This window comes from Falco naumanni, chromosome 4 (genome assembly GCF_017639655.2).
Source record: "Falco naumanni isolate bFalNau1 chromosome 4, bFalNau1.pat, whole genome shotgun sequence".
In the NCBI taxonomy this organism is placed as follows: Eukaryota; Metazoa; Chordata; class Aves; order Falconiformes; family Falconidae; genus Falco; species Falco naumanni.
Genome location: NC_054057.1, coordinates 35,803,971 through 35,827,539, shown reverse-complemented (window position 1 = coordinate 35,827,539; position 23,569 = coordinate 35,803,971). Strand labels below are relative to the sequence as shown.

At 39.6% G+C, this 23,569-nt stretch overlaps 1 protein-coding gene across 6 annotated transcripts in view; it reads left to right on the top strand.

The window, feature by feature from the left end:
* The window catches only part of PPP1R9A (protein phosphatase 1 regulatory subunit 9A), a 146,278-nt gene that overhangs the window by 79,252 nt on the left and 43,457 nt on the right, over positions 1–23,569 (top strand). For all 6 annotated transcript variants that reach the window (XM_040592828.1, XM_040592832.1, XM_040592831.1 and 3 more), the window contains exons 3-6: positions 589–721; positions 1,215–1,335; positions 6,121–6,225; positions 21,521–21,656. In XM_040592828.1, the coding sequence (XP_040448762.1) occupies positions 589–721; positions 1,215–1,335; positions 6,121–6,225; positions 21,521–21,656 (495 nt within the window). The remainder of the gene's footprint in view (positions 1–588; positions 722–1,214; positions 1,336–6,120; positions 6,226–21,520; positions 21,657–23,569) is intronic.

Below are 23,569 nucleotides of genomic sequence, written 5' to 3'. Positions count from 1 at the left end.
AGCTGAAACAAACCCATAAACCTGGTTAGTTTAAAAAATACCCATGGCTGTGTACATTACTCTCCTGAAAAATCAATACCTAATATGGAGTGTAATGGGTATCTAATGATATCCATAGGAGGCATAAATGCAGATTAGTAATCTTCAGGTCTAGCTTTGGTTAGATGAATGCAAACTGGAACTTTAATAGGAAAACAGAAACCAAGACTATATACTGATCATCATTTCAATGTATTTTGCTTTTTCATGTCTGTGAATCGTTACTAATAGTGCATTCTTAATGAGTTAAGTATTTTAAATATCGACATGTATAGACCAACTTAGTCATTCAAGATCATCTTCTGTATTTATAGTTGCGAACAATAAAAGTCAATCATTTACACTCCACTGATTTTTGTAACCATACTTGTGCTTTACTTGAATGAAAAAGCACTAATGCAAAAACTTGAAATATGAATAAACAGGAGAAAGTTGTATTTTAAAAGCCTTTTCAAACTCTGCAACATTACAGGACAAAAGCAGTAGGTATTTTCGTAAGTTGGAAGTCTTTTTGGAGTAGGTAGAGTGATTTTTGGTCTGTTTCCACAGGTTTTCAACACATATTCCAATGAAGACTATGACAGGAGAAATGATGAAGTTGACCCAGTGGCAGCATCAGCTGAATATGAACTTGAGAAGCGTGTGGAAAAGCTGGAGCTCTTCCCAGTTGAACTAGAAAAAGGTATGGGGTCTGTGTGCCATTTCCCGTTCCTGTGACACTGATCTACAAGTCTGAGGAAGTCCACACATGCCTACAGAGCCTATCTTGAATTTCCATGAATCGGTTGTAGTCACCTTGGCTTTTTGGATTTCAGGAATTGTTCAATAAGGAATTAAAGAAGCAGCTCACAGACATGCAGTGCTTCCCCAAGAGAATTGTTTTGCGACAGTCCATTAACACATGATTTTACACAGTGTTTGATGTGATATGTTCATTCTGCACTGGGAGAGTAAAAATCCTCATTGTTGTTCTAAGCTCCTTAAAAGGGTGAAGGTGACATTTTTTGTGTGTAATTAAAATGGTAGTAGAACAGATTTTTTTAAAGGAAAACAAAAGAGTATTAATGTTATTGACATAGAAAACCTAGAAGAAACAAAGTGTAAATGTTTACCTAACAAATAATGGTACAAATCAAATGTTAAGAAGTTTCTGCTTTCGCTTACCTTTTTCACAGATGAAGATGGACTTGGCATAAGCATTATTGGAATGGGAGTTGGAGCAGATGCAGGCCTTGAAAAACTGGGAATATTTGTCAAAACGGTAACAGAAGGTGGAGCAGCAGAAAGAGATGGCAGGTAAACTAGACTCAGTGTTTAGACATTTTCGCAGTGAATAGTAACTTTGAATTATGATTTTCATAGGAAAGAGTTGTTTGCTTAATGTATGTCGTGATAACTCAAAGCTGTAAAATTCAGAGACTTCATTGGTAAGGTCCAGATACCTGATGCGGTTATGAGAATACACCAGTCTGGTGCACAGAGTTTGAACTGTTTAAGGAGAACAGGTTTGCTGAGGATGTGTTTGTGACCACTGAAAACCCAGGCGCTTTAGCATGAGTAAAGCTGGAGGTTCCAAATTGTGTATCACTTTTGAAGGTAGTTTAGATTTTAAAGGTGTTGAGCTCCTACATGTTCTTTGGGCTTCAGTCCAGCTTTAAAAAGTCAATACTTACGAAAAAGAGTTCTGCTCAACATTTGATTAGAAAAATAAATTACCATATCTGAATGCTTAAACTCCTACAAAATGTACCTCCTTTCAAGTTGACTAACACAGGCATTTCTGTGTTATGGTATTTCTTACTATGCATAGTCTTCTGTTCCAGAGTTCAGTTTCCACTCCTACAACACTGGAATTACGTTAATCAGTTGGCATAGGAAGCTGTACCATAAATCTCGCTCCCTAAAGAAATGTATTGGTGTTTGTAGTCTTATACAATGCTCACATAAAACCTGGTTGCTTCTATAAGTGAGATATTTATATATATACTTGGTATGTGCAGCTTAAAGAATTCCTTTTGAACATACAATATTTCCTATCATATGGGACGGTTACCTGTGTGTTACACAATTCCTGCCACAATCAGGCCACTGCTTCTCATTAGAAGTTAGAAAAACAGTACTGTGTAATCATTTGATAATGAAAAGTGTTCTTAAACATCTTCCAACCCATATAATTTGTTGTTTTGTCCCAGTGCATACCCTTTGTAAATTTGCATGCGAATAAAATATGACCCGTCTGGTACATTAGCAATTAAGTCTACTTATATGCATTCTCTACTTCTATTTTTAACCATTAGTAATTTGTTGTATTAGTTATAAATGATACCAAACACAAACACAGGCAAATAGAATAAGAATAAACTTGAAAAAGCTGATGTTGTCTTCCAAAAAATGTATTGCAGTAACGTGTTCCTTACTGATGAACACCTGTACCTTTCCAGCCAGGCAAAAGTTTGTTCTGTTGTGGAAACCCCACACAAATTAAGTCAGAAGGCTCTACGTGGTAGGGGATTGGGAAGTTTAATAACATTGCTCTGAAACTATTGAAGTATACTGTCTTCCAGATTGGGCTTGCAGGTATCTTTACAGATCTTGGCAATAAGTTAGCAGGTTGAAGGCCAAATACTGATTTACCACAGGCTTAAAAATTATGAAGGAAAGCAAAGAAGCTGATACCTCAAGGTATGCTTGAGCTCAGCCAGAAGGCATTAAGCTCACGACTGGCATTCTCTGTGAAATTCTCTGGTTGCTCTATGATGATCTGTAATTTCTGTTCCTCTCATTATTCACATGTTTGAGTGGGCTACAGAGGAAGTTTATGTTCAGTCACAAGTCTCTTTTTTCATTTCCCTAGATGGCATCTGAAAGCAGCTTGTCAGCTGAGAAAATATAGTATCTTTCTTTGACCCTTCTAATATTTGTGTTGGTTTTCAACTGGCTGAATGTTCAGTCAGCTAAGAAATAGCCCTTTGATTTTCTCTTTGAGAGCCTGACTGATCATTCACTTGGGAAAGGGGTATGTAATCCTCTCAGTCAGGAGCAGCCGGTTCTGTAATAAAGTGCATCAACTGTAAAAGATCCTGTTAACTTCATCTTTGTGAAAAGCCTAGTTAATCATTAACACTGATAGCAAAACAAAGTCTCCTAACAGAAAATAAACCCTCTATTTCAGCAGTTGCATCAGATATTCTGAATAACTGCATAGCGATCTTCAATGGGGCTCTTCTGAAACTACAGTTTAAAACATTATAATATCTGTAGGGTAATTCCCATCTTTTATTGAAAGACCCATCGAGTCGTGATACAAAGTACTCATCTCCCATGGAAACCCAAAATCTGTACAAAGGGGTTTCTCAGTGATTGAGCACCACGGGATTGATTCATGGTGCTGCAAACAAACAGGTAGTGTTTAGTTGTCATGTGAAAAGGCGTTGTGTGGCAGTATTTAACCAAGGATGCTTCAAGATGAATCCAAAGGCAAGCATGTTGGTAAGTAGTAGGAGAGATTATTAATAGTGTGTAACATATGAAATCAATCATTAGACCGAATATGAAAAATAAAATCTTTTCCTGCATGAATTCAGAGCTGCTTCTTTCAAATTGTTGTGGTGGTGAGTCATTCACTTCTTAATGTATTTTGATAACGTTGAGAACAACAGTTTTGAAACATTGCATAGTTCTTAACTTGAAAAATACTCTAAACATTGTCTCTACATAGGTTAATTTTTTTCTGTTCATCATACAGAGCAGTAATTATACAAGTAATTTGTTCAGCTTTCATTGGTTCACTTCTGTGGTTGCTACTTCATTGAAGTGCTACTTCACCTAGACAAAGATTTAAGTCTTGAGCATTAGAAAATAATTGTCAGAATTACCAATTTCATTAGTGATAAAAGCATCTAAATGCCTATAATTCAGGCTTTGCCAACCTGAGCCTATATTCTCATTCATGTTTGAAATTAGATTTGAGAGACAGGAAGCCTAGAGCTCCTGATGGCGGGGGCTCTAAAGGGAAGGCTGCCCAGAGAACATGGCTGTCAGAATATTTTGGTATAGATGGTGCTTGGAGTTGGTTTGTCTGGGTGGTTATGGCGAGGCTACAAGTACAGAGCTGCGGTGGGAGTGTTGCTTGAGAGAGGATGCCCAAGAAGAGGAAGGTGGTCAGGAGAATATGGCTCTGAGAGGTTTTTAGTCTGGGAAATATAGAACATACACAGCAACAGACAGGGAACTTCTTTTCTGATTACATGTAATTATATAATGTGAATAACAGTTATGTTAATAGTATGTTGTTTGATATGTATGTATGTTTATAAATAATTAAATATATGTATAGAAAGAGAGGAGGTTTGGAGAAGTGGCCATAAAAATAAGAGTTGGAAATTAATTTAGGAGCTGTACCGACAAGAGAAGATCAGAAATGTGCCTGAAGGACAAATGGAATCAGACTGAGTTGCAGTAGATCAGGATAGAGCCACTTACGAAGTTGCAGGCAACATTTCTCTAACATGACGTTCCATCACCTGAAATACTATAATTACGTATCTGTATGAACACTGCTAGTCCACTGCGTAGTGCAGCATATAAACTGCCATCAAAAAGGAATCTGTTCTTCCATCATTTAGTTCTCAGCCAAGAGGGTGACAGCTTCCCACTCAGTGGGCACCAACTTCTTAAACTTCTTTTCTTGGAAATCCTGCAACCATCTGACTGCACCTCATGTTTGCTAAAGTAAAAAAAAAAGAATTTTTACAGTATCAAAATACAATAAATAACAATGTGATTGGTGTATTTATTAAATGCTTCAGTGAAAAGTGAAATAAAACTCTGAGATTAAAATGCCTGATATGATTTTTAAGGTAACAGTTTATAGGCTGTCGTGAAGACCATTTTTTCAAGATTTCCTATATATAGAAGGGAGATCCTGACCAGATCACAGTGACATTCTGTGGTGTGAGGTTGCCAAAGAATAAATCTTGTATTTCTTACTCATCACTGGGGTTCAAAGAATGAATACATGTGGAATGCAAAGCATTGCCTCAGACTTGACATGGAAATTAGTGCTCCAAGTCAAAATGTTTCACCTCTCTTGAAGCCTCTGTTGTTCTTTGCAAAGAAGTCTTTATCACTAAGATATCCCTAAGATATTAAATATCTTAATTTAGATATTTTCATGTAATTTAAATGGGATTTTTTCATAGCTGTTTCTTGGTTCCTTTGTAAACTGTATCATTTGGATCAGTGGCATCTGTGTAAGTACTTGAAAATTTCTCCTTTTCACTAGTTCTGAATCTACAAAAAATTCATGCATTTCTAGAGGATGTTTTAGTATAGCAGTCCTCCTTCCAAGCATTTGTAATCCAGATGAGTCCAATGCCTGCTCTAGGGATTTCAGAGCAATGCTTACTTCTGATAAAAGCAGCATGGTTTTTATTCCACCTAACTTCTCTTGTATCAAACAGTGTATCGACTGTAAATAGGTGTTTGGTTTCAAAAAGAGAGTCCTCATTAAAGCAGTCCAAGGTCTTCTGATCGTGTGCAGCAAGATCACACACTGGGAATTCATCTTTTTGGAGCATGTTAGATGAAATATTTTAAGAGAGTATGTCACAATTAAGTCTGATACACAAGCTCTTTTCTGCACAGATGAGCAGGTTGTTTTAGTTAAATATCACATTTTTTTTCCATTAGCATGAAATACCAGAGCTATGTCTTATGCTGTTTTTCAAGATTAACTTAGGAAAGAATTATACAAGAACTGTTCAAGTATCTAATTTAATTTAAGTCATATGACAAATTCAAGAGTTTGTGTTACTGTATTTATATACAAGGAAGGTGAATGGATGACTGATGCTATTAATTGTAATGGTAACTTTGAAGCTGGATTTATGAGATGTCTGCATGCAGGGAATGATGCATTTTTCATATTTACCTCAACCACTGAAAAAATCAAAACCACGAGTTTTTGTTTAAAGTCTTTGTTTAAAATCAAACTAAACAGACCTCTCTATGCTAAGTTTTGCTGAAAATTCACCAAGAATTCACACAATTATTTGTATATTTGTGTTTTTTCCCTGAAAGGATCCAAGTGAATGACCAAATTGTGGAAGTTGATGGCATCAGTCTTGTTGGTGTTACGCAAAATTTTGCTGCAACTGTTCTTAGAAACACCAAAGGGAAAGTCAGGTGAGTATTTTAGAAGAAAAAAAATGTTATTGAATATTTAAGATTACCTGGCTTCTTTCACAGGAGTGTCAGTATGCCCAGATGGAATCAGGTTTTTTGGCCTTTTTCTGTCTTCTCTGCTTTTATCCTAAGACGGGGATAGCTATGGTATTACAGTTTTTTGTTTTGGCTTGCATTTTTACAATATGGCCACTGAAATAAACTGAAATTGCACATAAAAGAAGGCTTTTCACTGATCTAGATCTCCATGGTCCTCAAGCTGTTTGTATTAGCTAGAATAACGAAGGTCATGGGTGTTGGTCAGATGGACACTGTGCTGCCACTGATCTTCTTGCTGTTCCTTCCACTGGGGAGACTGGTGACATTATTGCCCCAGGGTTGTAGGGGTAAGGTAGTGAGCACTCTGGTGCTTGCAGATGCCACATCAGCACAGAGAAGAGAGTACTGGATGCAGTGGTGTTAGCAGCTACCAAATTGAGGACCGTAACATCCCAGTATTAATTCATTGAGCTACCTGAGTCCCTGCACCATCTCTGGGTTTCTCTCTGTTTGTATGCCATGGTGCATCCCTGTATACATCCATCAAATAATGAATAGGCTAAAAAATGTAACATTACACTGGAAATAAAATTCTGAACTAATGTAAATACAAGGCTGTGAAATGTTTGTAATTAAAAAGAACAGTGTTTCCCTAGAAATGAACTGTTTTGCCATTTAAAAACCTATGCAGTCATATAGATTTTCTATTTAATAGCATATTAATTTCATTAAAGATTTAACTCTACAAAATAAATAAAAAAATATCTTTGGCATACTGTGGAGTAACAGCCATTCTTTAGTCACCCTTTGGTTCTCTTTCAAAATCCTCTCTAGGGAATACAGCTGAATTCTTTAATTAATGAGTTCAGGGCTGACTTCTTTAGAACCATGACTAAACTATTGGTGGTAATATATGCAGGCCCCCTCAGATGGTGGTGCTATGTGCTGGCGTGCACATTTCCACTATAATTCCATATCTGTTCCTGCACTACATGAAGGAATAATGTTGGGATGTGGAATCTGCAAAGAATCTTGGGGGTGGTTGATCAAGGTTTTATTTGAAGGAGGTTATTTAGGAAAAAGGTATTAGAAATTGTAGTGTAATTACATGCGAACAGATTTTTGTGTAACATTTACAGTTTTAGTTACATCAGTACTATTTTTGCAGACTCACACATGCTGTAAGTATTCCTGCTGAGTTAACTGTAAAAATTAGTATGCGTCATATACATTTTCTGCACAGTTGGGACCTTCAAACCTAAAATCCTTATGACAGAGAATAATGTCTTCCGTACACAAAGCAAATGCTATGTGTATTTTGTGGCTAGTTGTTTTAGTAAAAAAACCAAAAACCAAAAAAAACCCCCCAGCATTCAAGTAAAAGGTATGTATTATATACATGCATAATCGGCTTAGTTCGTTTAATTATTATTGCATAAGATACACAATAGAATACTTGCTTTCATGGAAAAGTAACGGATATGGAGGAAGGAAGAAAACATGAAACAATTTTCACACAGGGTGTTTCCAGAATCTTCTCTTGGGATATAAATTACAGTCAGACTGGTTGCAATCTTGACCCTTTTGTCACAAAACGGTGGACTGTAAAAAGCATCGCTTCATTGTTGTTGAGCTCACATTGTCAAGTGTACTATGTATCCTGTGCGCTGGGATCATAGGCTTCTGACACGTCTCATTTATCAAGGAGAGATGTGTGAGCTTCTACATTTTTCCTTGTAAGTAAGCTTAAGATACTGAGCTTTCACGGGAAAAATGACCCAGTGCATTAGTGTAACAACTTGATAAAACCCCCTCATAAAATAATAGTAATTTAAAAATAAAATTTAAAATATATTATTATATAAGTTATAATATAAAGTTACATTAATATTAAACAGATACATAAGAATTTCTATGCATACCAGCATACCGTGCAATTAATAGTGTCTTACTAATGTATATGTCTAATTAGAGGAAAGGAATGGGTAGAATTTGGTGCAACTTCCCCTTCTTAAAACTTCATGGAAAAACACTCAAACTACTCTTTGGCTTCACACAGGCCAGGTGAGAAATGCATTTGTGGTGGGCTGGGCGTGAGACTTGATGAGATGCCTTAGCATTGTGTGGCCCAGGCTCCTGGCCTGGCTTCTGGTCAGGTCCTGGGCCATTGAGTTGTCTTGATGCTCTGCTGGCACCGATGAACTGTATTGGGTTTAGCCACTCAAAATCAGAAACGGTTCCAGAAAGCTGTTTTTTTGGAGACAGAGATTTCAGGATGCTTCATGTTTTGGCTTTACTGTAGGTTTAAAGTTTGCTTGTAAAGCAAGTGAGAGCTAATATTGATGAATTTACATGGAAAGAAAATAAAATATTTTTATCTCGCTGACTGTTTTTCTTCTGCTGTATAACAAAGGAGCCCTGCCTGCTGCTTGTTTTCTGGAGAGAACAATTGTTTTCTGACAGGTCCTCTTTCCCACTTACATCTGCGTTAGAGCCAGGATGGAGAAATCCGTCGTCTCCACCCTCTTTGGTAAACAGTGCTCACCTCTGCACCTGACCTGCTTCAGAACCTTGGGGACAACATAAGAGGATCTTCTGGGGAAAAATCCCTCACCTGCCCTAGCCATCAGCTCCTGCCTGTTGGCAGTGCAGGGAGCGGCGCTGCTGACCTTTGAGTGCATGGTTCCTGTGGCAGCTGCCATTAATGATCCATGTCACTGCGGGAGGCAGGAGTGGTGGAAAAGGTTATTGTGATATAAATATCTCCTGCCATTCCTGCAGTGCGTATCCCAGCTGAACTACAAGTGTGTTGGCAATGTACAGTCACACGCCCTGCCTAATTCAAGGCAAGGTGACTTCATGAATCCTTCTTTCACTGGAGAAAACACATCCATATTTACTCGCATGTCTGCTATTTAATAGTGTCAGTTTAATGGATTTCATAGGACTGCTTTAATAAGCATAGTTATCCTTGTGATCATAGCATAAACTACGTGTACCTTTCTGCTGCCTGATGTCTTGTACACACAGACATTTATGTGTTTCACTGGCACTATTTTCATGGGTTTTAACCCACAGCATTACATATACACAGTTGTTTTGTCCTTCATCTAGTCAAAGTGCATGCTAGTTTTTGTAACAGGGTTTATTATGTGAGATCAGTTGCAAAGAAAGGACATTCATGAACAGAATGACATGAAAGCTACTGCTTAGTTCTTTGCAATACAGTCAATATCTCTTCAGGGAGCTTGCATAATACCAATACTTAGTGATTTATTTCCCTCCTTTGAGCCTTCTGAACACTTTGAATCATCCTGACAGTGGAAGTCGTTGACCTAGAATAGATTTTTTGCAGTGTTTCTGCCAGAAAAATGTATCCAGAATGTCTGTAGCTGACACAGTAAAGAACTCATGAAATTGAAGACATGGATTTTACCTTTTGAACTGTTGCAGGCGAGAGTGAGAGGAGGGGGAAGAAGAGCAAGTGTAAGTGTCCATGATTATTTTATCCATTGTTTGAAGTCCATTGGACTACTCACCAGAGTTGTTGAATGGAAGATCATTGACCCAACCAATCTGGCTTCTCCAATGATAATGAATTCAATTATTCTTCCCTATAACATTTTATAGAAGGATAATCACCCACCAGATGTACTCTGGTAGCCTATGAGATAAAGGAAAGAGAGGGAATTCTTTCATAATCCCAGCTAGCAATCAGCTTCTGGTTTTATGGATGAGAATTACTGTCCTCGTGACTAATCTGGCAAATACAACTATGAATGCTATTTCAATTGATGTAAATACCGTCATCTTTACAATTTTGCTTAACTATTTAGTTTACTGATATCTCATATTAGTGGATTTCAGAATTTGATTATATCCAAGAGGGATTTTCCTTTGACATGTATGTTTTTTTCAATATTGGTGAGTGTCGCCCCTGCTCTAAGATTAATGGATCGGTCAGAAGGCACTGCCAGACTAATATCACTAATTGTTCTGTGCTTCTTCTGACCCCATTTAGGATGTAATCCATCAGCTTGGAAGTTTGTGAGGGGTGCCTACAATCATAAAAGATAGGATAAGGAGGCAGCTCGACAGTGGGAATCCTATCCTGTCACAAAGCTTCTCCTGTTATTTTGTTTGCAGTCTCCTCATGGATTGTGGTACTGAGCAGCAGACCTGAAGTTCTTTGCAGTTGGATGATGTTGAGCCTCTGTGACCCCACTCTTTCTCTCCTTTCTTTGTCATAACGAAAGGGTGCTAGGGGACCCTAATGTCTCCACCAGAGAAAGCTCGCTTGGAGAGTTGTATGCTTCCAGCAAATTTTATTTTTTTCTTGAACAGACCCACAAGAGAGAAAATTAATTATTTTACAGAGAAAACTTTATCCTTTTACCATACTTTTAACCGTACTTTCTACCATGTCTCCCTCCCTCCTAGGACCAATATGTGGGCTTTCAGTGGGGACTGCGCTTCTCTCCCTCACTGGATGCAAAGATTCATGCCCTTGTAGTTCTGGGAAAGGCAGAGCCCCAGGAAAGGAGAACCTGGTCCTGGGAAGACTTACTGCATTGATAAGTAGAAAGGATCTTGCATGAGTGAGAGTCACCGGAAAATCCCAGTCCTTCGTATGGTGCTTGCATGCTTTTGTTATTACTGCTTTCCTCTGAAAGGTTTCTCTTAAGGAGGTTAACCAAATTCAGTGTTTTACTGGAGAGGTGGATTTTATATTCAGTGTCCTCCTACTGGATGCCGCTGTATGAATGTGACTAAGCATTTTCTCAGCTTTCTAACTGTTGCTAGGCACTGAGCGGATGCTCTCATGGGGCTTTCTGAGGCAGTTCTTGAGTTTTCAGGAAGCCACACAGAACCTGTGCAAAGCCCGTTTGGTTCCTCATGATTTGCTCCACCTTGAAAGTAATTAATTGTATAAATTCTAACCTACCACTGAGTTTACCAGTGGGTTTTTTAAATTGAATTTGCTCAAATGCATCAAAGTCTTCCCATCTTAATATAGAATCAAAATAATTAGTTAGCAGATTTTGCCATGTTTAATTAATCTTCTAGATCACTGAGGAGTAGGTTCTAACAATAGCAGTGTAACTGTCAAACCCTGGGGCTTTTCACTATTAGCTATTCTTTGTTATAATAAAGAATCATTTGTTACTTTTGGGGTTTTTTTCCTTATCTGGATGGTTCTAATTCAGAGCAGGGTTTTGTCTCAACTCCCACTCCCAGTTCACAGCCTAATTTCTTTATCTCTTACTGTAGTACAAATGAAATCTTTCAGACAAAAGTGAAGTTTTTACTTTTTGTTAGATAGCTCTTACACAAGGAGCAGTTAAAGGGCAAAAAGTGAAAATATTCTCTTCTTAGTTAACATCAACTTGATATGTCATTTATTCCTTCTTAGCTAATTTCTCATCCCATCTTGAGTTGATTTTTTTCTGGAAAATATACTTTCTCAGAAAATAGTATTTGTATGCCTGCTGTTAGTTTTGTTTAACTTGACAACATCTGGAAAGGTAATTTACACAGTCATGTCTTTGCAAGCGCTAAGGCAGTGTAGAGGACAGCTGAAGTCAAATGCAGGATCTAGCCAGCAGCAGTATGCCCCAGTGGGAATGGTGTTTGCTCACAGTAACGGTGACCAGGATCGCTTTATTTTTGTGGCTCCTTCCCCTAGATAATCATCTTTTCCTCTGGTGTGCATGCCTGTGCAGATTTTCTCCTGCTGCTTCTTACTTTCCCTGCCTGTGCTCTTATCCCATGAAACAGCTGTGTCCTTTAAACATTTGCAGGCATTCTCCATACTGCAGATCCACATTTGGAAGAGGCAGGAGAGATTGTACTGTTTCTCAGTCCTGGGTAATGAGGCAGGACCCAAAAGCAAAAGATAACACACTCCATGTCTGTTTAAGAGAGCTGGATTATGTTGTCTTTTTTCTGGCTGGGGGTGATCGTTTTGTTCTTCCTTTCCTTGTCTGTTTCTTTTTCCTTGAATCCAAATGCTGGGGCTGAGGACAGAAGAAGAGTAGTAAAGAAAAGCCCTTTGCTCTGTGATGCTGGTTGCTGAGCTGGGACTTCATGAAGGGCTGCTTAAGAAGCCGTGTGTGCTTGGTGCTTCTTTGATAAACCTGAATCATGGACCCAGCAGAAACTAAATCTGTCGTGTCGTGCACCAAAATAGTGTGAATTTCTCCCGTTTATTCCACTATGGTTACACTGAAGAATCTATAATATGAGCTGTTTTCTTTCTGGTCTCTGCAAAGAACTCCTGCAAGCACAAGTTCTGTACGACTACCAAGGGTAGCATGCTGAACAGTGTGAAAATTTACTCATGAGTACTGTGACCCCTTAGCACCGGTGAGGTGAGACTGCATTCATCACGACTTTGCTGGTTTATATTCCTTGGCTGTGCCTGTTGTAGTAGATGAACTGTGCCTCGGACTGTTCCTTGGCACCTGAGGCCAGCTGGCACCAGAGTGGTCAGTGCTCGTACCTTAAAACTTTCTTGCCTTTCAGAGCAGGGTGGCCGTATCCAAATTATCCATTGGAAACATCCAAGCTAACTCTTAGGCTTTGCTAACTCCTGGACTGTGTCTTGAGTAGAATTTGTTAGAATTAATATTAGTCAGCTTGGGCCAAACCGTTCCAGAGACTGTTTCCGTGGTTTAGTAGTGTGGATGATCAATTATGAATGGTTGGGAGCATTCCCCGGCACTGTTTAATTTACTGGCATAAACATAGCACCGATGTCCTGAGATCTTGCTAATTTGAATTTTATGGCAAGTTATTTCTCAAAATACTTGCAGATTTGGACAGGAAATTACATGTTTGAATGTGAATTATATAGAGAAATAATTAAAAGATTTTAATGAATTAATAAGATTCAGCGGGGCTGGATTTCATCAGGAGTGGCTTTTCTTTTCCTTTCCTGGAAAAAGGAAGAACTTGACAGGTTTTGGATCACTTTATCCTCAAGTTGGTTGGATCTAAACATCAAACTCCTACCCTGTGACTGAAATATCATCATAAATGCTTTTTTAGCTGATTTTTTTACTCTTTCAAAGCCCAAAAGGTTCTGTGTTGTGGAGGCTTCCATCCAGTTTTGGTGCAATGTGATTCATGCAGTGTTGTATCACATAATGTGGGCAGCTGGGCAGAAATACCCACCATTCATCCTTGCAGGATAACTTGCCAAGCCACAGGGATGGTGCTGTAGGAGCATTTAGCTACCCCTGAACTGTGCTATGAGGGTGGTCCAGCTTCCCTAGAACCTGGATCACCTAGTCATCCAGATTAAGGACATGGCCTTAACTCAGCAGCTTACTTGTGACCCATCTGTATTTTCTTCCTGGATTTGCTTCCCATGGATGCCAGCAAGGATGAGGGTGAGGGAGGGCAGATCTCACCTCAAAATGCAGCCAGGTTTTAGAAGCATTCCAGGGTAGCACTTGTACCTTTTGAACAGAGCTGATGTATGCATTTCACTTGCATTCAGCTGTGTTAAAGCACGGGTTTACAAGTGTGTTTCTTTGAGCTGGCCATTCCCATAAGAATTGTGTGGTGCTATAGCAAATGCTGATTAAATGTTTGTCATGAATTCAGGGAAACCTTTTATGCAAGTGTTGTGTTTGGATTCAGTTGGGCTGTCTGGAAGAGATGGAAGAGGTTCTCTACCTGTGCTCTCAGAAGAGCAGAGCAGTGTAAGGACAAGAACGTGGAGACTTGCCAAAACGTTGAATCCCTTGGCTAATTTTGAAGTACTCTTGAATAAAGGTAATGTGTCAGTGAGGCCCTAGACTAGAATTGATTTCCGTGGGAATAATTAATCTAAGTGCATTAATATTGGTGAGTGGGTTTTTTACATGACTTCCTAATCATCTGACTTGATATCCACTTAGTGTTGATAGTAGTGGAGCTTATCAGAGGCTTGTATCCAGGATGCTGCGGAAAGGCTGCTGAGCCTCTTGTGGTGCTTAAGCTATTACTTTGCTGCTCATCCACCAGCACCATTGATGCTGCTGTGGAAGACCTTCAGTATGTCTCTGAAGAATAGCCACGAGCAGGTTGAAAGCTTACTGGTAAGAATTAAGAGACCGAGGCAACAAAGGGAACCTTGTGGCTGGTGTCTACTACAGGCTGCTCGATCAAGGGGAACCTATAAGTTTTGATTTCCCCTCTGCTCTGGTGAGATCCCACCTGCAATACTGCATCCAGCTCTGGGGCCCTCAGCACAGGAAAGACATGGACCTGTTGGAGTGGGTCCAGAGGAGGCTTCAAGTACTTAAAGGGGGCTTATAAGAAAGATGGGGACAAACATTTTGGCAGAGGCAGTTGCAATAGGACAAGGGGTAATGGTTTTAAGCTAAAAGAGGGTAGATTCAGACTAGATAGGAAGAATTTTTTTTGTGATGAGGGTAGTGAAACACTGGAACAGGTTGCCCAAAGAACTGGTAGATGGCCCGTTCCTGGAGACTTTTCAAGGTCAGGTTGGACGGGGCTCTGAGCATCCTCATCTAGTTGAAGATGTCCCTGATCATTGCAGGGGGGTTCGACTAGGTGACCTTTAAAGGTCCCTTCTGCCCCAACCTGTTCCGTGATTCTGTGATTTTTATGTCACAGGGCTCTGGGGGCTAGGGTGAAAGGGCATAAGAGGTATTCTTGATCATGCCAGTCACATAGGATTGGATGCAGAACAGTCCCTGGTTGTGCAGCCGATGGTACAGGAGAGGTACTGTTTTTTATGGGCATTCTTGGAGGAATGAAAAATGCTAGGGAGTGAAAGTATCCACCTGACAAAGTTGGGCAAGAGAATGTTTGCCCACAGGTCCCATAATTTAACCGGGAGGGAGGGTGACCTAGCCCTTGCTTTGCAACAAGTGACAAGTGGGTTCAGAGGTTGTGGTTAGGGACTTACAGAGGAATTAGACTGCTCCAGCATTACTGCAAGGGTGACATGGTTTGGTGCAAGTAATCTAGGAGATTTTTGAAATGTGTAAAAAATAACTTCTTGACACAAGTGTTCAGTGAGCCAACAAAGGGAGGCAGTCTGCTAAATCTGTTACAAACACGTTTATGAGCAGTTTGGAACTGGTCAGTTCTTCAGTGAAGATTGCAGTTTTAGGAGCATTCACCATGAAACAGTGGAGCTTAAGAACTGGAGAGAAATTAACATTAGAATTACACCCTGAACTTCAGGAGAGCAAATTTTGGCTTGTTCAGGGGTCTGCTTAGTATGAGACCACTGCTCTGAAGGATAGAACAGCCCACGAGAGCCTTGTGAAAGTCAGTTTAAGCAACATCTACTGCTCTCTCCTCCTCTATGCAGGCAGGCCTACTACTCAGTGGTGCAGAAGACCCTTGTTGAAAAGTACACAGAAAAATCGGAGATGTTGGTGACTGCTTTGCCTTGGTTTTTCCACACATTGGCTAATGACCTGGGTATTGTTGCAGGGACATCTCCATGTTTCCTGCGGTTTCCAACAATTAGCCTCAGGGCAGCAATGGCACTGGAGGGCGAGGGTTCATGTATGGTTAGTGATACCTTTAGTGTCTGCTGCCTGTGTACCGTATTCCAGACTTCGTCATCGTGTGCTGTCACAGTTCAATCAGTATGAGTATGTCTATGCAAGTAAAAATAGATGAGCCCTTGTTTAATTCAAATACATAGTCATTAAAATAGTTTTTAAAAATAATAATTAATAAATAAAATTAGTAAAAAATTAATACTGACCAAACCACTACTTCAACAACAACAGCAAGTCATGTAGTACACACTATATACACATCTCATTCGTGGCACGTTACTGTTGCATGTTACCTACTTGCTCATGCCGCAGCCACACCAAGGAAGTCATGTTCCTGTGCATCCATCCTGACTGCTGACTGGGCAAAAGGACACCCATGTTGGCTCAAATCACTGACAAGTTGGGGTCCTGCTGTCCGTGGTCAAATTCAGGGTACAACACATAGCTTACTTCATCCTGGGCCTGGGGACAAGGATGGAGGCTACAGAACTTTTGCGCATTAGTTCAGCTTACTGGCAGTTGTCTCCAGGGTCTTTGGAGGCTTTTCCTCAAAGTTCGCTTTTCTGTGCTGGCTTTACGTAGCCAACATCCTGCACTAGGCATTACATAGGTTACCGTGTCAAATGTTTCTTATGTGGCTTTAGATAACTTCATTCAGTCATTGCCCCTTTCATCCTTCCTAATGTTACTTTGGGTGCTCCAAGCAGAGCTCTTTGCTTGTTCGTGTTAGTTTTGGGTCACCACCATCACTAATCTCCAGCCAAACCTTGTTTACTTCCTTCTACCAATCTCCCTCAGTTCCTCTTGGTTACAGCTAACAGCTTTAAAGATTGCTGTGCACACGCTTGCTTCTGGTGCAGGGCAGGGCTGTGTGGATTTGCAGACTTAAGACAGAAGGCACCATTAGCAAGTTTGCAGATGAGGTTAGATAGGCTAACAGGCAGGGCTGCTCTTCAGAGGGACCTCAACAGGGGGAGAAATGAGCTGGCAGAAACCTTATGAAGCAAGGACAAATGTGAGCCCTATATCTGGAGCCACATAGCCCTGTGCGGCATGGTGAGCTAGAGAGCAGCTGTGCAGGCAACATGCTGGGAAGAAGTGGAAAGAACATCTTCAGTCTGAAGAAAAGAACGGGATGGTAGGCATATTGCTGCTGTCTCAGCTACCTTCCAGGAGGCAGAAAGGAAGAACCCAGATTCTTTGTACTCTCTATACAGGAACAAGGTAACGGGCAATGAACAGAATTTGTGGCAAGGGGAATTCTGACTAGGTATTTTCACACATAAAATCCCCCCACATACTATGAGGTTTCTCAAACTTTGGAACCGGTTATATCCCATCATTAGATAAAAAAACTAATCAAAGGCCATGAAAAAGTTGGCCCTCCTTTGAAGTGGGGGGCTTGCGGTGGACCAGAGGTCCCTCCCAACCTAAATTATTCATTGATTTGAAGAGTCTTTATGCCTTCTAAGTTTCAGATCATTTTATCTGAAAAAGTGTAGTGGAAGCTTATAGGTTGTGAATTCCTTATGTCCAGTCAGCGACCTCTGAATTTGGGGCTGCTGTCTTTTAGAAGAGCTTGATCTTGTTCATGGAAACCTGACAAGTTGCAGCTTGCGCTGCTGTAACTAAATAAAACTGCCTTCTTAGAGGGTTCGCACCACTTTTAGCACTTTGGATTAATTATATGGCTATTATCCTAATGGAAGCAGCCAGAGTAGGTAATTGAAGACATCTTGAAATAAATTAGATAAATGGTAGCAGAAGCAGCTTTGTGCTTTAAAGCTCAGAGGAAAACCATTTTAAAAATCCAACTGTAAAACTCCCCCAAATGCAATGAAATTTACTGTACATTTTTATTGATCAAATTATATTTCAGGAAAGGTTAGAAGAAAAAAATATTAATCCTGTTGCAGGAACCTCCCCAGTCTTTATTTCTTAGAATGAGTCTGCTGTATTCTTAATTGCTTTTTGTGGAATTTAAAGAATCCATGCTAAATTATTTTTAGCTGAGCACTTAATGCCTGAAACATTTTCAGGAGAAATCATCAGCTCTTGTCACTAAGAATTAATGCTTTCACATTCTTCTAGTAGAAAAGTTCTTTTCAAAATGGAAATATTTTTTAATTTCATCAGTTCTTATAATAATATTTTTAGATCCCATGGTTTGTAAAAAAATATTTTTTGTTATTTGAAGAAGCACAGATATGCAGATTCTCATTTAGTAAAAGCTGGAAATATGCATAAAGCCATATATCAGGTGTGCTTTCAAATCCTTAAATCATGATTGGATTGCAGGAGATGTGGGAGTAGCCACCAGTTTCAGTAGAATGCTTTTCTTAATCACTGTTGCTGTGGTCTAATTTTCAGTTTTTCCAGATACAGTATTATTTTAGATCTTAAATCTGAGATAGAGTCAAATACTAATTATGTTCCTAGTTCTGTCCCTCTTTATTTTAACAACAACCAAAGAGAATATTTCAGAGCTGTTAATTCAGCTAGATTGGGTGTAACCCTGAATATCAAGGTCAGTTCATGCTCAGCTTCTCTGTGATGTTCTCTCTTCTCTCATTCCTTTTTTTGTGGTCATCAGAAATAATCAGTAATGGCCTGAGATTTAGTATGGTGATGGTTTGTAGTGGAGTGTCACAGATTCACTGGGTTTTATTTTGCAGTTGCTTGCTCTGATAATTAAGGGGAATATTACCATGATAAGGTTTAAAGGCTTTAAACCCCTCATTTGTCTCATATCCAGAAACATAACCAGCTTCTTAAATATATTATTGCTGATAGAGTTTGTAGTTCTTTGTTGTAATACTTCTGGCCCTTGAGACTAATTAATCAGGTCTGAAATGCATGTGCTTAATTTAGGTGAGCCAGAATGATGTGAAATACATAATTAGCCACTTCGTTGAAGTGTGCATATTATGGTTCAGTGACTAATTTTCTGGTCAGTGAATCACAACCTTATGTCTCTTTTTTGTATTTAAACACTTGAGATTATGATAGTTCTTGTATTTAAAGCCATTCTAGGCATAAAGATGTAATTCATGCTTAGCATTTTAATAACTACCTCTGCTTTATGGATTTCTGAGAGAGAAATATTTATTCATCTCTCTTTAAATTATAAATTTATAATTTATGGCTTATTTTAGTTACAAGTTAAACATAATTATATGCAGCATGGTATTCCTAAGGTCATGGAATGTACCATGACAAAAGGCTTGGTTTAGTTTGCAAAAACTGTAATTGTTGGCAATGTAGTATTCCATTTTGCAAATTTACAATTCTTTATCTAGAACTGACATGAATCGTGGGTTGAATGCTTCTAAATATTTATTTTCAGACACTTTGGAAATCTCTCACTTTAGAGCAGTTAATTGTAGGAAAATAAAACTTTAGTTGCGTATTTCTATTTAGGAAAACATTTGCTATAAACTTCATAATTGCTTTGAGGCTCTTATTCATGTATCATCTAACAGCTTCAAGTATTATTGAGGAACTTCATTTTGACATATGATTCAAGCCTTGAAAATCCCATCACTATAAACTGTAAGTGACTTTGACGTGAGAAGAAAAGTTCAATTAATGACCTTTTACATTTTTATGTCCTACCTAAACTTGTTTGCCTGTATGAAAATATTACTGCATTACAGTCTAATGTGTCAAAACCAATCCTTGAATAATCAGGAGTTACCAGACTTCAGATGCATTACATATTGTCTTCTTGATGTTTTCAGTGTACAGAAATTATGGCATGAACTATTTAGAGCCTCTGATTTTCCAAGGGAGGTGAACTATCAGGCAGAGGGTAGGTGGGAATGCAATGTTTGCATCTGGTGATGTCCCTCATGTATTTACAAACATGAAGATTTCTCTGCTGTGTATATACAGTCATGTATAATGTTGCTTAAAATGTTTGTTTAAAATACAAGTTACTTTTTCTGTATTTTCTTTTAATTTGTTTTTGCATTGGAGGAGACAAATATTTAGCAACTGTGTATTGAATGCTTTTTTACTTCATGTGGTAATATCAAAAGTTCATTCTTCCTTCTGATTGAGACTGAAAACAGGGCTTGTTTAGTCTTTGTAATACTTGGCTCTAAAATTAAAATCCAGAGGACACAAGATTCGACTGTGAGTCAGTATGCAGAACAGATGAAGTCTAGGGGCCGTGAAGAAACATTCTTTTTCTTTCGGCCCAAGGTCCCTATCATTACTGAGACCCAATGTCATATTTTGTAATAGTAGGATATGAGTGCCAGACTGTGATCTGTTTTGAACAGGATTAAAATGCTGATGTTATTTCCTTGATTTAGTTCTAGTTTCTGCAGTATTTTCTGTAAATGTTTTTAAGCTAAGACACTTTCTTGCAAATTATTTTCAGAGCACATTGTGTCATTATTTCAAATGGAATCACTCATTCTCACTTTCCTTATCCTTTTGGAATTAATTAATGACTTAGATTTTTTTTACGATGTTGAAATAATCTCCAAATTATATTCCTTTCTGTAGTGCCTGTCTTCATGAAGTCTGACAAATTGTTTGGCTTAGGAAATGGGCTCAGGGTCATCCACTGATGGGAAGCTGGCTTACCCATGGATGCCAAATCCCAGATGACTTTAACAGTGATAAGCAGTACTAATGAAAATTATTTTCTTACGTGGGATATAATACACATTTCTAACTCTCATTTCAATAATAAATTATATCCATCATCTGAGCCAAATGTTATGAAAACAAGTAGTTTACCATATGCAGTATCTCAGTGTCACCTGATAGTGCTTTTCAGCTCTTCATAGTATTTTTTTCACATCTAATTACCTAATTGTCTTTCTAGCCTGCTAAGAAAATGTTCCTTCAACTTGACATCTTTAAATTGTGCTTTTCTTCGGTAGTTTACAGTGTGTTGGTACTATATAATGGGTGTTTATCGTTATTACTATAGATAGCAAAATATCTAATTATGGTTATGCCACTGTGCTGGAAAAAAGTGTTAAAATCTAAGCCAATTCTAAATATCGGTTGCTGAAAGCAAGACTGGGAAGCGGTCTTGTAAGTCTCAACCAAGAAAGAGGCACTTCCTTGCCTTTTGTTAAGCCACAGAAATGTGCTCCCAGTGTTCAGCAATAGCGAACAGTGGAGAAAAATGCTCCTTAGCAACAGAAGTTCACGAAATAAAAGAGGGATTTAAATACAGCTTAAAATTAGGGAAATGGTGTCTGTCAGATTTAAAAATGTGGAAATAGATTCTTTGTTAAAGAAAGGAGGAAGGCAGATACAAAAGCTCAGAAATCTCGTCTAAGTCAAAATGGAGAAAGAAGTTACTCTGCTGCGTGTTCCTTTCACTACAAGCTGCCAGAAGTGTGTCTGTGCTGTTACTGTGCATCTGGTCTTCTGTATGCTTTCAGGAAATACGTTGCTTTAAAGGTAACGGAAGTGATGATACATTTCTTTAAAATTGCCCACTCTAGGTCTGTGTCTGTAAAGTTCTAACTCAGAGAACCCTTTTAAATGAAATCGGAGGGAAGGCTGTAGCAGTCACTTCTTTTTTCCCACTCCTGTGAATACTGATGGTCAGATCACTCCTCGTCTTGCACACAGCGCCCTTCTGGCAAATGTCATCCACAGAACACATTTAAAATGATCACAGCCATGTACCTGTGGAGATAAAGAACTTTGGTAAAACATTAGGAGTAATATTTTTTCACTGTTTTGTATAGGTTTGTGATTGGACGAGAGAAACCGGGACAAGTGAGTGAGGTTGCACAGCTGATCAGCCAAACTCTAGAACAAGAACGCCGCCAGAGAGAGCTGCTGGAGCAGCATTATGCACAGTATGATGCAGATGATGATGAGGTAACAGAATGTCTAGTGTCTCACTATTAATTTTTTTTTAACGTTCTGTTTTCTATTCCTAATTCTTCTTTTTAACTGTCACTCAAGAGGTCAGCTTCTGGCCCTCTCCATTACCATGGCTGCTGATTTTTACAGATTTTGAAGATGAATCTTATCTGAAGACCAAAGTTACTGAAAAGCTTTTCAGCATGGATTTGAAATATTTGGGTTGTTCCAGAAGAGCAAATGTCAAATTGGTTGATGCTTCTGTCACCGTTGCTTTTCCTCTGAAGGCATTTGCTTTTCTGAAAGAAGGGAATAAAGTTGGTATGCTTCTGCACTGAAACATTAGCTTTTTGTGAAAGCTGGTAAAAGTCCCCTACTAACTTATTAGAAGTAGCTTTTATTGGGAACCTGCAGCAATCCTGAATAGGGTTTTTTTGGTTGCCTGACTATGTCATCCAAGTAAACTCACATAATTTGCACCATTCCCAGGCAACTGACAAGATAGAAGCTGTGATATAACACACATTAGACACAGTTCAAAGACATTTTTTGTGACCACAAGCACTTCTGGCCCATTTACTGTCAAATACAAGCATTACTACTTTGAGCTCACCTTACTCTGTGAGGGCAAATGTGGCTGGATTTATGTTGCTGTATACCAGAAACCGCTGCCAGTGTTGCATTCTTCGACTCTGGTAAGTAGGGCATCCTTTGGGCAAGAAAATCTCAGTTTACACTGTCTGAATGAATATCCACAAATGTACAAAAAAACCCTACCCTTTTGTGGTTGTTTGACCCTGGCTGAATGCCAGGTGCCCACCAAAGCTGCTCTATCGATGCCCTCCTCAGCCAGACAGGGGAGAGAAAATACAGCGAACGGCTCGTGGTCGAGGTAAGGGCAGGGAGATCACTCAGCAGTGACCGTCACAGGCAAAACAAACTCGACTTGGGGAAAATTAGTTTAATTTATTACCATTCAAATCAGAAAAAACACCTTCCCTCCACCTCTTCCTTCTTCCCAGGCTTAACTTAATTCCCGATTTCTCTCTGTCCTCCCCTGAGTGGCGCAGGGGGACGGGGAATGGGGGTTGTGGTCAGTTCATCACACGTTGTCTCTGCTGCTCCTTCCTCCTCACACTCTTCCCCTGCTCCAGTGTGAGTGCCCCACAGGGTCACAAATCCTGCCAGCAAACCTGCTCCAGCCTGGGCTTCCCACGGGTCACAGCCTCCTTGGGGCACCCACCTGCTCCGGCGTGGGGTCCTCCCCGGGCTGCAGGTGGAGATCTGCTCCACCATGGACCTCCCTGGGCTGCAGGGGCACAGCCTGCCTCACTGCGAGGGGCTGCAGGGGCATCTCTGGCCCGGGGCCTTGGGCACCTCCTGCCCCTGCTTCTCCTCTGGCCTCGCTGTCTGCAGTTGTTGCTCTTACACAGTCTCACTCTTCTCTCTCACTGGTACTGATCCCCACCCCGCCACCCCCCCTTCTTAAACACGCTGTCCCAGAGGTGCTACCACCGTTGCTGATTAGCTCAGCCTCAACCAGCGGTGGGTCCATCTTGGAGCCGGCTGGCATTGGCTCCATTGGGCATGGGGGAAGCTTCTGGCATCTTCTCACAGAAGCCACCCTGTAGATCCCTGCTACCAAAACCTTGCCATGCAGACCCACCACACCTTTTGAGGCCATTTCCTCAAAGTGACAGTGATTCTGACTGCATGAAGTTCAGAAATAATGGGGATTGTCAGTGTAAAGAGTTTTTGGGCTGAGGTGGCACAGAATTATACAGGAGTTGTTCAGTCTCAGAGCTATCAAACTGTCTTCTTCATGTTCATACAGTTCTTAAAATACGGTAACGTGGATCTCCAGCTACAATGCTGCATAAATAAACAAACAAAAAATAAATCTTTATTTAACCTTCCGTTGAGGCTGT